At 42.1% G+C, this 15,393-nt stretch overlaps 1 protein-coding gene across 1 annotated transcript in view; it reads right to left on the bottom strand.

Moving 5' to 3' along the window:
- tln1 (talin 1) overlaps window positions 1-15,393 on the bottom strand; it is a 124,204-nt gene that overhangs the window by 74,943 nt on the left and 33,868 nt on the right. Inside the window, exons 11-14 of the mRNA XM_039780446.1 lie at window positions 13,114-13,269; window positions 9,704-9,805; window positions 2,380-2,456; window positions 1,611-1,791 (exon numbers count right to left, since the gene is read on the bottom strand). Coding sequence (XP_039636380.1) covers window positions 1,611-1,791; window positions 2,380-2,456; window positions 9,704-9,805; window positions 13,114-13,269 — 516 coding nt within the window. The remainder of the gene's footprint in view (window positions 1-1,610; window positions 1,792-2,379; window positions 2,457-9,703; window positions 9,806-13,113; window positions 13,270-15,393) is intronic.

The following is a 15,393-nucleotide window of genomic DNA, read 5'->3' on the forward strand; positions in this document are numbered from 1 at the left end:
TAGGACTCAGCCTACATGGGGCGCACACTCTACCGGGTGAGCTAGGGGTCGCCCCAATCTTGCTCATTTCTGAAAGAATTGTGATGATCAAATTTGGTGTTTTTAAAGTCTATATACAAAAAGTAGATAGTGCATTACTGGTTTCGAGATTACACAAATTAGCAAAGAAATCATCATGTTGGCCTTTCTTGTCCAAGAGGCTTTTTTGTAGAGCACATTGAGCTGGATACTGTATGTGTGCAAAATTTCAAGTCAATTAGACGCACGGTGTGAGGGGTGTGGCCTTTATAAGTTTGCATTTTGGGGGCGTTAATAACAGCGCCACCATCTGGCCGATTGGGGTGATATTTCTTTGGAGTTCCACCACTTTTGGCTGTGAACCCTAATGATAAAATAAGTAAATATTCGGTTTGTAGTTAAATCTTTTTCAACCATTCCAAAAAAATAAATAAAAATCTAAATTGTATCCACAATGATTCAGTTTTGTTAAAAAAAAGAATTTAAATTAAAAAAAAAAAAAAAAAGACATTGAAAAGTTAAAGCAGGTTGGGTTTCTTAGGTTAGGTTTCATGATGTATCTGTAAACTTGTTATATCTAAGTTCTTACCAGCGGTGGAATGTAACTAAGTACATTTACTCCAGTACTGTACTTAAGTCCAAATGTTGAGGTAAGTCTTTTCTTTCCATGCCACTTTCTACTTCTACTCCGCTATATTCCAGAGAGAAATATTGTACTTTTTACTCCACTACATTCATCTGTTACAGCTTTAGTTACTAGTTACTTTAGTTACTCCACTACATTCATCTGTTACAGCTTTAGTTACTAGTTACTTTAATTACTCCACTACATTCATCTGTTACAGCTTTAGTTACTAGTTACTTTAGTTACTCCACTACATTCATCTGTTACAGCTTTAGTTACTAGTTACTTTAGTTACTCCACTACAGTCATCTGTTCCAGCTTTAGTTACTAGCTACTTTAGGTACTCCACTACATTCATCTGTTACAGCTTTAGTTACTAGTTACTTTAGTTACTCCACTACATTCATCTGTTACAGCTTTAGTTACTAGTTACTTTAGTTACTCCACTATATTCATCTGTTACAGCTTTAGTTACTAGTTACTTTAGTTACTCCACTATATTCATCTGTTACAGCTTTAGTTACTAGCTACTTTAGGTACTCCACTACATTCATCTGTTACAGCTTTAGTTACTTTACACATTATTAAATATGATGTTTTATTATGAATTAAACTACTAAACAATATAACGGCTACAAGTCCAGCTGAGATGATGAGACCATTAAACACACAGCTGGTTGGATCCTTTACTCTTTCTACAATGGGAGGATTTTACTTTACTTTTAATACTTTAACTATATTTTCCTGATGATACTTACACACTTTTACTGAAGTTACATTTTCAATGCAGGACTTTTACTGTAACAGAGTATTTTTTACAGTGTGGTATTAGTACTTTTACTGAAGTAAAGGATCTGAATACTTCTTCCACTGCTGGTTCTTACTACTACAGAACAGACGCAGACGTTTCGGCTCAGTTTCTCACAGACTCTGCCAGTTAAAACCATGAGAGTTGTCTTTGTTTTACCAGTGGGGGCATGTGTCCTCGGTGCATCTGTCCACTGGTGATGTGCTGCTTGGCCTGAGGCATGGATCCCATCTGGAAGCTCTCTGGACCTCCAGCCCCCGAGCGCATGATGGCTGGCAGGGCCACTGAGCCTGTCTCCACCTTGCCCACCTTGTTGAACTGCTGCTGCAGCACTGTAGACCTGGAGGGATGGGAGAAAGAAAAGGAAAAGAGAATTTTTGACCAACTCGTCTTGTCTCTCTGTTTAGGCACCAACCGAACTGCCTCTAAAGTATAGAGTATCACAAATTGCCTCGGCATTCAATACCCAATTTCAATATCTAAGGAGTCAATCTCACCAGCGTGAGTGAGCCAATCAGCACGCAGCATGCTTCTACCAAGAGCTAATCATGTCTGTGATTGGCTGTCTAACGTTACACATCGTAGAGACACACAGGAAAAACTCTACGTTACACAGAGACGGCTCATGTAGTCAGAGCTGAGAAAAAACATTTGTATTTTTGTTTAATAAAATTGGTATAGAAAAAAGTATTGTTTAGTAACCGGTATCGTAGTCACGGTATTGGATTCCTTTGAGAACCCAGCCGTACTCTCTGGATAATAACAACCAGACAGTGGGAGACATAGTTTAGACTGTTGGTGAATATGTCTTCAGCTATTTAAACAACTAATATTTATTTGTAGCCAAACGTACAGTATCTGTAAATGATTAACAATCATAGTATGCAGTCAGACACACACAGACACGCGCACACACACACACACTTACTTTTTGGGTGACACAGAGTCCTCCAGCATGGTTGACTCTTCATCTCCCTCCATGCCAAAGTGGTCTTTGCTCTTTTTCTGTTAAAAGACAGTAAGTAAGAAATCAGAAACCTATAGCTGTGGCCTAATGGCCTGCTCTTGGTGTTTTTTTCACGTGAACTAGAGTGTATTTCACAGGTGTTTCGGAATGTGAGTAGCCGCTTGGATCTGTGACGCAACTACGTCATGGCAGGTGTATTGATAGGACCCCAAGAAGCGCAATGGGAGTGTGAAGTTTTTAAGATGAGCGGTTCTGGAGAAAGCTGCAAGCAGCGATACCACAGGTCAGGCAATCAGCCCTTTCCCAACAGGCACGTTGTGAAATGGGCACTGCCCTACTACAACATAATGAGCAGTACAATAATAAAGATAAAGATCCTTATTCACAACATCATCTGGGAGTTTACAAAATCACGTTTAGAAGAAATTAGTCATTCATGTGGCTCGACTCAAATGCTCCAGGAGTGGACATCCAATAGGTTTTATGTTGTATCCAAAGACTCTATATTACCTCCCCTATCTAGAAGTTTGATGGTGGTTATAGGTAAGGTATGACACCAAGAGGGCTACAACTACATAATCATTGATATTCTTTCACTTTGAAACCTAAACCTTTGTACTTCGAAGATGGATCAGACGACAGAATATGACAATGGCTTTAAATATACAGTATATTCTAGATATAAAAACAAGAGAACAGAAGTTTAGCACTTTACATGCACAACATGTAAGGAATCCGTCCCAAAGGATATCTTAAGGGGTGATAGAATGCAAAACCGATTTTACCCTGTCATAGTTGAATAACGACAGTTCGGTGGGTAAATAGGACATACTTATGGTGCGTTCTTTTTGTCCACCGAAGTCGTTTTACGAGTTGTTTTCCGGAGTTACGACCCAGAAGTTGCAAAAAGAACGCCCCCGAGGTCGTATTTACAACTCGTCAAGTCGTCTGAACTCAGAGGACCCCGAGTTCACTTTCAAAGATGGCTACGTCGTGCATCACACGTAGTAAACATTGTGGTTTTCTACAGTTTTAAGCACTTTTGTCTTTGTTGTAACCAAATGAAGAAGTCGTACACATAGCACTGTATACTGCTACCTATAGGCATGTCGTTACAGTCTTATTAGGAGTTAAATACCGCCTGATTTAGTTATTTTGTAGCTTGTGTAGCTGAGACGCTCGGTTGCTATATGACAACAACGGCTTTAAGCCGAGCCTTGAGCAGAAAGCAGAGCAGTAGCCTAACGTTAACGTTAATCAAAACGTAATTTTCATGCATCAAACTGTGAAATATAGTTGTGTAATATGTCAATAACTGCGTGAATACAATCCTAAATGTTACTAAAAATGTTACAAAAATCCATCTTTTCTCCAACTCGTAGTATTGTGTGACAAAAAGAACGCAACAACCCACGGTAACTCGTTTTCCGACATGGATGTGACGTCACACTCGAGCTACTAGTTGCGATTACAAGACAAAAAGAACGCACCAATAGAAGCTCAAAGACCCACTGACACCCCTTTACTATGAAAATCTCATATTTTGAAACTGCCTCTGAAAACGGGCGAATCCCAACAAAGCTGAGTTGCTTACGCAAGCGTCTCAAAATCCGGAACCTTAAGAGAACAGTCACGCCCCAACATTTACATAGGCTACACAACTGACCTGAGATCAGGTAGTCTTCTGAATCTAGCTAGGTCACGCAGATCTCTGCTATTCCATTACAAAATTCACTTCTGAAACTTTTTTATGCGAGAAATCAACCATATAAAGCTCAAATATGGGCCGCTTACGAAAAAGGATGGCTAATTGCAAATTTTCTCCGACTGTGTGTCGGAGCTTAGTGCCGGTGTTGGTGCTGCCTGGGTTGCTACATCGCCGCCCTGACCGCAGTGTCAGCGAGCTTGTTACGCCCGCAATCTTTTACCGCAGCCCGCAGGTTCCAGTTAATCTTATAATGGGTATGTGTGTTGAGTTATTTAAACAAACAATCGGGGAAATAAAGCCTCTTGTCCGCGAGTCTCATTGGCTACGTTCAGACTGCAGGCCAAAGTGGCCCAAATCCGATTTTTTTGGGGTCAAGTGACCAGGTCAGGCTTCTTCAGAAGTAGTGTGAACACTCAAATCTAGCCCAGATCTGATTTTTTCAGATCAGATTCAGGCCACTTCCACATGTAGTCCTGAATCCGACCCAGATCTGATTTTTTTCAATGCGACCGCAGTGTGAACAGCCAAGGCGGATTTGATGTGACTTTTACCTCAAAAACCCTCGCGGCGGGCCACTCTCCCGGAGGCGGGGCCCGACCTTCCAGTGGCGGCTGTTAACCGGGGAGGACTGTCCTCAGTGTTCCCCAACCGCGGCGTCACATCGCCAGGGCGGGGATCGACTCACGTAAAAGGTGATGTCGGCAACCCCCACCCGTCTGTAAACACGGACCAAGGAGTTTAACGCTCGCAAGTCGGGGTTCGCCCGTGGTGCAATGAAAGTGAAAGCCGGCATGCGCCGCCTGACGTGGGATCCCGGTCCCTCGGGGTCGGGCGCACCACCGGCCCGAGTCGCCGCACCGCCGGGGAGGTGGAGCGTGTGCGAGGGCGAAGCCCCGTAGCGGTCCTGACGTGCAAATTGGCCGTCCGGTCACACAGACCTCTGTAGTGAATTTGCAGCCATAACACCGCAAATTTGTCTCTCTTCTCTTCAGTCTTCTCCTCCTCAGCATCTGCGCATTAATGTTATGGCTGCCATTACACAAACATTTTAATAAAAATAAAATAAAAATAAATAAATAAAAGCGAAAATGCTGATTTGGACTTTGATACGTTTTATTCCACTTTGTTTAAACGGCGAAGTTCACCTCGTTCACCTGTTTGGAGCTGGCTGGTGAATGTGACGCGCGTATAGGTCTTGCTGGATACACCGGGACTCTGTTTGTGGATCTACTGATCGCTGTGGATGACTTGTTTTCATGTCATTGGATTACGGCAAAATACGGATCTTTTTTCTTAACGTGTCTTAAAGGGGTGATAGAATGATTATATAGGGTATTTTACACTGTTCCTTAAGGTCTCCTAATGGGGTATGTAACATTGGTTGGGCTGAAAATTGCCCGAATGATATTTTATTAGGCCCTTAACTACCCTGTGAATATGGCTCTATTTGGAACAAGAGCTTTTCTTCCAAATATGGTATGCTGATGAATATTCAGAATGAGCTACGCGCTGATTGGTTTGAGCAAACTACATAGAAACACATGGGAGACTCTCATATTTCAGACACTGCAAAGTTATACATTGTTTATCGGGCTATTTCGTTATTATATTCACTTCTGATACTTTTTTAAGCAAGAAATCAACTATATAAAGCTCAAATATGGGCCGTTTTACGAAAATTGATGGCTAATTGCAAATTTGGTAAGACTGTGTGTCGGAGTTCAGCCGCCGGTGCTGCCTCTTCGCCCGGCCTGCCTTCCTTCACAGACCCCGGCCTGCTATGAGGTACTTGGAGCTCGGTCACGGCTCGCAGCCCACAGCAGGGACTACCAACACCGCTGCCCTGACAGAGCTCCAGGGCCTTCAACTCCCCTCTTCCTGCTAGCTAAATGGCCCGTTGTGTGAGAGTGCCGTCAGCGAGCTTGTTACACCAGCAATCTGTTACCACATGTTACACACATGTCACGCCACTTATACAAAATCTAACTAAAGGTCTTATAAAGCTAACAACGGTGTCTGATTTCAAGTTAATGAATATTTGTGAAGACAAAGTGTTTTGTTAGCTGCGACTGTCCCTTCAATCCTAGCTATGTGTAGCTACAAACCACGGATAGTTAGCTTCCTTTTCGCCTTAATTCGATTATATTTAGAGTTTGAATTTCGTCACGCCACTTACACAACATCTAAATATATGTCTTATAAACCTAACAACGGTGTCCGATTTCAATTTAATGAATATTTGTGAAAACTAGGTGTTTCGTTAGCTGCGACTGTCCCTTCAATCTTAGCTATGTGTAGCTACAAACCACGGATAGTTAGCTAGCTTCCTTTTCGCCTTAATTCGATTATATTTACAGTTTGAATTTCGTCACGCCACTTACACAAAATCTAACTATATGTCTTATAAAGCTAACAACGGTGTCCGATTTCAAGTTAATGAATATTTGTGAAGACTAGGTGTTTCGTTAGCTGTGACTGTCCCTTCAATCCTAGCTACAAATCACGGATAGTTAGCTTCCTTTTCGCCTTAATTCGATTATATTTACAGTTTGAATTCGTCCACCCACTTATACAACATCTCCCTAAAGGTTTTATAAAGCTAACAACGGTGTCCGATTTCAAGATAATGAATATTTGTGAATTCCAGAGGAATTCTAAGAGGAGGCTAGCTAGCTCTCATTGATAGAGCTACATCCAGCCGCAGGCTCTATCAATGAGACTTCGCGGACAAGCGCGCTTTATTTCCCCAATAGTTTGTTTAAATAACTCAACACATTATAATTACACATTAAAAGATTAACTGGAACCTGTGGTAACAGATTGCTGGCGTAACAAGCTCGCTGACCGTGCTCTCACTCACACACACGGCATTTAGCTAGCAGGAAGAGGGGAGTTGCAAGCCCTGGAGCTCTGTCAGAGCACCAGCGTTTAGTAGTCCATTATCCAAAAACCGGTGACTTTGCGGCGGGTATGGAGTGCTGTGGGCTGCCAGTCGTGTGAAGCTCCAAGTACCTCAGAGCAGGCCCGGGTGTGTGAAGGAAGGCAGGTCGGGCAGCGAGGCAGCACCGGCAGCTGAATTCCGACACACAGTTGGACAAAATTTGCAATTAGCCATCCATTTTCGTAAAGTGGCCCATATTTGAGCCTTACATAGTTGATTTCTCGCATAAAAAAGTTTCAGAAGTGAATTTTGTAATGGAATAGCAGAGATATGCGCGACCTAGATTCAGAAGACTACCTGATCTCAGGTCAGTTGTGTAGCCTATGTAAATGTTGGGGCGTGACCGTTCTCTTAATACACCCATGGGCTGACAAAGGTTCCGGTTTTGGGAGGTTGACGTCAACTTCCAGCTTTGTTGGGATTCGCCCGTTTTCAGCGGCAGTTTCAAAATATGAAATTTTCATAGTAAAGGGGTGTCAGTGGGACTTTGAGCTTCTATGTATGTCCTATTTACCCACCGAACTGTCGTTATTCAACTATGACAGGGTAAAATCGGTTTTGCATTCTATCACCCCTTTAACGTTTTATGGTGCGATTGCGCTTGGTTTCTGCGTTTGGAGAGGCATCTCAACAGACTGGAGGTCCAACACTGATTGTTCACTGTTAGCCTACATGTTAGTTGAATTTAAGTGTCGGGGCATTCTGCCACCGTCTGTCTATTGTGCTCCAACACAGCCCGTGCCCACGGGCGTCAGTTTGGTTTGAAATGTGCTAGGGACAGAGAAGCATTCCGAGGTACATTTCCAGAAGTGCTGGGTACAATGACGCAATACGTTTTTTCTCTTTCGCGCGAGGTCAGGTTTAATGTACGTAAACAATGACCAATGATTACCAAATTTCTCTCTAATATTGCTCCTCATAACCACAGAAAACTGTCAAAAAATAGAACCCAAAGTCCAATTATTATGGACGTTATCTGACATTTAGCGTTTCTGCTTCACATTTCCAGCAGGGCAGCGGACCAGCTGTTGGTTGACTCCCAACGGTTCTCATTGGCTTTATAAGTCCTAACATGAAAAAGCTTAACGTGGTTTAATATACTTAAACAACGATCAATCATCACCACGTTTCTGGTTAGATTTTTGACAGTTTTCAGTGGTTATGAGGAGCAATATGACGAAATTTGGTAATCATTGTTTAGGTACAAGCTTTTTCCTCGCCATAGCCTGTCAAGTTCTTTTGACAGGCATAAGTGTTCATTTCAAGATATGGCCATGATAAATTTGGTGATCGTTGTTGAGGTACATTAAACCACGTTAAGCTTTTTCACGTTAAGCAGAACAGACAGCGTTGTGAACAGAGAAGCGTGCAGCCTGCGCAGCAGCAGAGCGGCTGTGTCTGTGCCTGCCCTGTGGGGACAGACATTGTTGTGGATTTTTTGCATCTGTCGCTCAAGAATTATATGTGTTATGGACTTCTTTTTTTAACTAAATTGAGCTCGAGGTTTTAAATTGTTACAATGTAAATTCAAATCTGCTTAAAAAAATAAACATATGTTTATTTAGCATGTTTGTTTTGTCCATATGTGATCGTGCTGTGTTCCCCAGGTCTCAGTTGCTACAATTGAGTTTTTTTTTTTGCCCCCCCTGGCTCGAATGTCAAACTCCGCCTATGCGCCTTGCGTTCATAAAAATGCCTTAAAATCAAATCGGACACAACGGTTAGCTTTATAAGACATTGGGGAATGATGTTATATAAGTGGCGTGACGAAATTCAAACTGTAAATATAATTTAGTTATGGCGACAGTGTAGCTAGCTAGCTGCGGTATTTCCCCATTGTAATGAATGGGACATATAGCAAGCAGCTGCTGGTCCTACAAAGACCTCGCGTTCATAAAAATGCCTTAAAATCAAAGTGGCGTGACGGAAATTCAAACCGTAAATATATTATAGTTATGCCGGCGCGGCCGCGGAGCCCCGTAAGTGCAGTATCCACAAAGGGTGACTTTACGCTGGGTATGGAGCCCAGCAGGCTGCCGCTTTCGTCAGACTGTGTGGAGCTCCTAAAGTCCGAACCGTCTTACCAAATTTGCAATTAGCCATCAAATTTTGTAAAACGGCCCATATTTCAGCTTTATATAGTTGATTTCTACGCTAAAAAAGTCTCAGAAGTGAATTTGGTAATGAAACATTGCAGTGTCTGGAATATGAGATTCTGTCGGTTCTCTAATGTATGTGTATTGGGGATTCGCTCAACCAATCAGCGCTCTCTAATAATAATGCGTATGGCAAGTCGCTCAACCAATCAGCGCGCAGCTCATCTAAATATTCATGACCATACCATATTTGGAAGAAAAGCTCTTGTTACAAATAGGGCCAAAACACAGGGATGCATAAGGGCCAATAAAATATCAACCAGGCCATTTTCAGCCCAACCAATGTTACATACCCCATTAGGAGACCATAAGGAACAGTGTGAAATACCCTATATAATCATTCTATCACCCCTTTAAAGGGAAATATGATGGGTGGGCTAAAGAACAGAAAGCGGAGAGGTGTGTCCAAAGTTAGTATACCTAAAACTATTTTACTATTGTAATATATAATGTTTGTCCCATAATCCTGCTGACTCTTACCTTTTTGAGGATAATGTCGATGTAGCCGGCAATAAGCTGAGCTATCTGTTCTCCCTCCGTGGTCTGCACAGAGTAGTACCCATCCTGGTAGTCTCCAAAGTCCTGAGAGCAGAAAAAGAACAACTCCGGATTATAGTGCGTTCCGTTTTTACTCGGAAGTCGGAAACACGCTCCCCCTGACCTCGGATTTCCGATCTCGGCCCACGACGACCTCCGAGTACCCAGAGCTCAAAATCCAACATGGCAACTCCGTGCATCAACTGCAGTGAAAGCTGTAGTAACATACAGTTATTAGCATTTTTTATTATTATTTGTGTCACACTAAATCAGTTGTACACACAACAGATAGAAGATGGACAGTGCTGTCCATCTTCTATCTGTTGTGTGTCTTTTGATTCTATCAGCGGACATGTCGTTTGTATGCACAAAAAACGATACAGTAATGCGTTGTTATCAACTGGTATTGCTAACCTGGCTAGAGCTAACCTCACAATGAAAATCTGACTTGTAAATGGAACGCATTCAACTTGGGTGTGACTTTATTCCCAGCTTTGGCTTCCAAGTTCCGAGAGAAATGGAATGCACTATTACCCCCCAAAATATCCCTGGTTTGACTCCAGCTAGTGACCTTTAGTTGCATCTTTCTCTCGCTTAAAATGAAATGGGTTTACAGGAGCCTGGTTGGGAGACAGGTTACAACATGGACAAGGTTGTCTACATCTACATCAAATCATTTAGTCCTTGAGACATTTGAAATCGTTTTTAAAGGGATATTCTTCTTTTATTTTTTCAACCTGGACTCTAGTGTCCTATGCTATTTTTGCTATTATTATTATTATTATTATTATTATTATCCATCCATCCATCCATCTTCATCCGCTTATCCGGTGTCGGGTCGCGGGGGGAGCAGCTCCAGCAGGGGACCCCAAACTTCCCTTTCCCGAGCAACATTAACCAGCTCCGACTGGGGGATCCCGAGGCGTTCCCAGGCCAGGTTGGAGATATAATCCCTCCACCTAGTCCTGGGTCTTCCCCGAGGCCTCCTCCCAGCTGGACGTGCCTGGAACACCTCCCTAGGGAGGCGCCCAGGGGGCATCCTTACCAGATAATTAGGCCGATTTTAGCCCCAATTCACCCCTCCCGACAATCTTAAGGATGCTCCGATTATCCTAAAATAATCTGATCAGATATTCCTGCCGTGTGTGGTGTGTTAAGACTGCTCTCGTCTGCTCGGAAGGACGTCGGGACCGCTCCGATCTCAAATCGGGGATATCCAACATATTGGATTTTTTTTGGCCCGATTTCTCCTTGTGTGTGGTGTCCCCCGGGGACAAACCAGCACGCAGCCTGTGTAAAATAAAGTCGATGGGCATAACTACATCCACAAGTACATGGAAACGAATATATGAACGTTTATTAATCTGTGTAATACCTAACGACATTTCTATGAGAAAAAAACAAAATCACCTCCATATCATGATGTAGCTGAGTATAGTCCATGCTCGCGTTGTCTTCTTTGACCATCGCCTTTTCTTTTGATAACGTTTCTTTTCGGTTAAAAACACACTACAAACTATCGCCAATGCATCCTCTTCGTCCGCAATGATTGTTTACTCTGAAGTCACGTTTGATCTCGAGGGATTTTGCGAGATTTCCCGTCTGACCTGGGAATGCTCGGGAGTCAAATCGGTTTGTGTGTGATGTGTTGATTTTGCCGTGTGCTGCGCACCACACACTGTACGACCAAAACTGTTAGACCCGTGATTTTTTTATCGCTGTGTGTGGGGTCTCTCAGGATTGGAAAATCGTCCGACAATTTTAAAATCGTCCCGTGTGAACCAGCCTTAACCAGAAACAGCTCTGAGGTTGCTAGTGCCGAACCCACCAGACTCCATTAAAAAACTTTTAGGGTCTATAAAGCCAACATATTTTCACATGTAAAATCGGTTTTGGAAAAGTGGGAAGACGACCCAAAACGGCTTCTCATAGTTTTCTTTTGTTTCGGTCGACTTTGAATGAAGTGTATTTTACGACGCTAAAATGACTGTTTATTTACATGGAGTCTGGTGGGTAGGGATGTATCGGTATGAAAATTTAACCTCACTGTTATAGTGATCAAAATGATCACGGTTTTCGTTATATCACAGTATTTTTAAAAGTGTGCTCAATATGTTCAGAAATCACTGGTAGGCCTACACAAGCTGTTGTTTCCATCAGTCACTTAGACACAAAAACATAGGAAATAGGGTTGAAAAAAAACAAAGTTACCCTATAGAATAGTTTCAGCTGTTAACATTTAGGTCTAAGTTCTTAATTAAACCAAGATTTCTAACATGTTATTCTCCAGGCAAAGGAATTCAAGGATCACACCAACTAGCACATTGTTTTTGAAACCATTTAGGGCTGTGCCAGAATGTCTCAATGACCCAGTCTCAGTTTAGTTTGTCGAGGAATGCAGCACTATGATTCCAACAACACCATTTGTACATAAATGAGCACACCAAGGATTTTAAAAGAGGAATTTGCTCTCTAAGCACCTACAGGACCGCACATGTCGAGCCATTTGGTTAAAGTTACGACAGGGATCACATGCAATCTCAGCGAATCATGCCTCAACACGGCTAAAGAGTGCTGTACTGGGACGTCCAGACCCGCTGCAGGGGAAACTCATTTCAGCAGCTCAAATCAATCATATAATTTTGTCACACTGAACAAACTTTGTTAGCACAGGTAAGGGTTGGAAAGTAAACAGAGTTCTGATACAGCTGCGCTACAGTCAGTGTGTTTACATGCACAGCAGTAACCGGGGTATGGTCTGGTTAAGTGAATAACCGGGTTCTGCCAGTTCCAAGTGAATAACCAGGTTCTGCCAGTTCCGTATACATGAGCGGGGAGGAATGGGAAGAATAACAGGAGTAACTCTACCTCCGGTACAGTAGATGGTTCTCTTTCAATGCACAACTATTTTTTTCTTCTGGTTGACCTTTGTCAAAATTCTACTGACCGGCCACTAAATTGTCCGCTGCTGCCTCGGCGGGGAGTAAAACAGACGGACCGCAGGCTCTACGACGTGTAACATTAGACAGCCAATCACAGACATTATTAGATCTTGGTAGAAGCATGCTGCGTGCTGATTGGCTCACTGACTCTGATGAGATTGACTCCTTAGGTATTGATATTGGGTACTGAAGCATTTTTCGATACTTGATACTTTAGAGGCAATTCGGTCGGTGCCTAAAAAGTATCGAATTAGGTACCCGGCCCTAGTTATGAGAACTCCGACTTTAACCGGGGTAAGGTGTTAATGTGGTGTTTGAGAAATCAGGGTATTGCCTTAACCCGAATATAATCCTTTTTTTGACTGAAGCTTCCCTCGGGGCAGCTCAGGCTCAATGACATGGAGACCGTACCAGGGTGAAGCTCTTGGGTGAGGCGGCCCAGCGTTTGATGTTGGTCAGGTTCCACTCCTGGATCACTTCCTTGGTCTTCTCGTCCACCCTCATCACACACTCCTTGGTGATACCCAACAGACGGGGCACCAGTTTGTTCTTGCCCTTCATTTTCTCCTGCAGGAAGTGTAAGGGGAACGTTAGAATGTGCTGACTGGAAATAAACCGGCAATGTTACTACATTTAAGTTTCTAACACAAAACATTTTGCTGCATGTCTACAATACACAACCACACCCTGCAAACCGTCAAATCATGAACTGAAACTTGTGTACAATTCCCTATTTATTTTTTTTAAAAAGTAGGCGAAGACACACACCCCTGTCTACATCAGTGGAGCCAAGCTTCAGATTTCTGGGAATCATCATCACAGATGATGTCATGGTCATCACACATCTCCACCCTGGTAAAGGAATCTCAGAACCGGCTGTATTTTTTAAGGACTGAAGGAGGTATAGAAATCCTCCTGACTGGAAAGATTAAAAACTGGACTGGAGGGTTTTGAAGCAGGTGAAAACTGCCAGAACATCAGTGGACCCCATTAGAGTTGTTCTGATACTGATATCAGAAATGCCTCTGATACGGCCTAAAATGCTGGTTTCGGCGAGCCTTCGCACCGATCCGACATAATTTAGCACTGAAGAAATTAACTTTAAAATAGTTTTACCTGGATAAAACAAGCATTTCCCGAAACTCTCAGCTGGCAGACCAATCCGGAAATCAATTCTTCTTCGCTGCTCTTAAACAGTAGCCTACACAGCAAGTTACACTGTGCGGCCACTGGCAACTACTGTTTTATGAAGCGCTAACGAAGAATTGATGTCCGGTTTGGTCTAATGGCAGAGAGTGTAACCAGAGATGGTTTAATCAGAGCTAATGTTAGAAAAATGTAAGCACTTTGGCAATATGTTAGATTGGAAACTCCCACTAGTACAGTATACAAGGCTAGCACTATATGTAATGGAGCTCAACAGTGACCCACTTTTTAACGGCTCTGGTTCCGGAAGTGTTTTTCCCCTTAATACAAACCTCTAGCTTCAACAGGAACAGAAACTTTCGTTACACAACCTCGGAGCTCGTGGTCAGTCTACCTCAGATGGTTTAGAAATAATAAATCAATAAATAAACAAAATCCTTATGGAGAAAATCAATGGGATTTGTACTTCCAGAACCACACTGTTGAGCTCTATTGCACAGCTGTTTGATACTGTGACTGTCCTATTACAAGTCTTTTAAATAACTAAATCGTGGCTGCACAAAACAGTTTTTTTTTTAAAGAATAGTTATTTATTCCTAAATGTATTTACAGAAGTATCGGCTGTCATACCACCACAGCAGCTTCTTTCCTCCTCCACCATTTCTAAATGACACTACTTTCTGTTATGTTGATTTTGCACATTACCATACCACCACTTTTTGCACTAACCTCATTCCCGCTGAAACCAAAGTTTTCTATAAACACTAGGGGTGTGAATCTGGTTTTACAATTGGATTACAATGATCCTGTCAATGGTTCAAATCGTTCTGATATCCCGTTGTATCACGACGCATCACCTCCCTTAATCTTGTTATATACATGGTTTTCATCAACAAATTCAAGCAGATATATATGAACTCTCCTTTTTATTGTAGCTGCTCTTAAAAAAGACACTTCCTGAATGTATCCGAGTCTGAACACAGCAGAGAAAACAGACAAAAGGCAAAAAACTAAAATAGCAACATCAGCAGGCAATAATCGATTATGGTCTGTCACTGCATCGATGCAGAATCACCCACGTCCGTATCGCGATGCATTTCAACACCCCTAATTAAAACGATAATACAAAACACTGTATTGCAGTAATATAACTCACATTGTATTTATACTTTTATAAATATTGTTGGTCTTCAATCCTTATTTAAATATTTTGAATATCTTTTCCATAGTGTAAAACTGTACTGTGTAATGACTAGGTTTGGTTGTCGTTTTGGTTTTTCCGATATCGGTGCTAATGAGATTCTTTTAAAAACTGTGCCACTGCCTAAACCAAAAAAAGAAGAAGAAGAAGAGGAGCACTAAACGACATCAAAGAACGGCTTGTTTATTGCTAAGGCCATATGGTCAAAATGAAATGATTTATTAATAATGTAATAATAACAACTTACAACAATAACTTATTTCACCAGTAAATTGCTGTTAAACTACAAAAACAACCACCAGATGGGAAAAGGAAACTAAAAAGGGTAAATAACTTTGAATGCA

Source organism: Perca fluviatilis, chromosome 17 (genome assembly GCF_010015445.1).
Source record: "Perca fluviatilis chromosome 17, GENO_Pfluv_1.0, whole genome shotgun sequence".
NCBI lineage: Eukaryota > Metazoa > Chordata > Actinopteri > Perciformes > Percidae > Perca > Perca fluviatilis.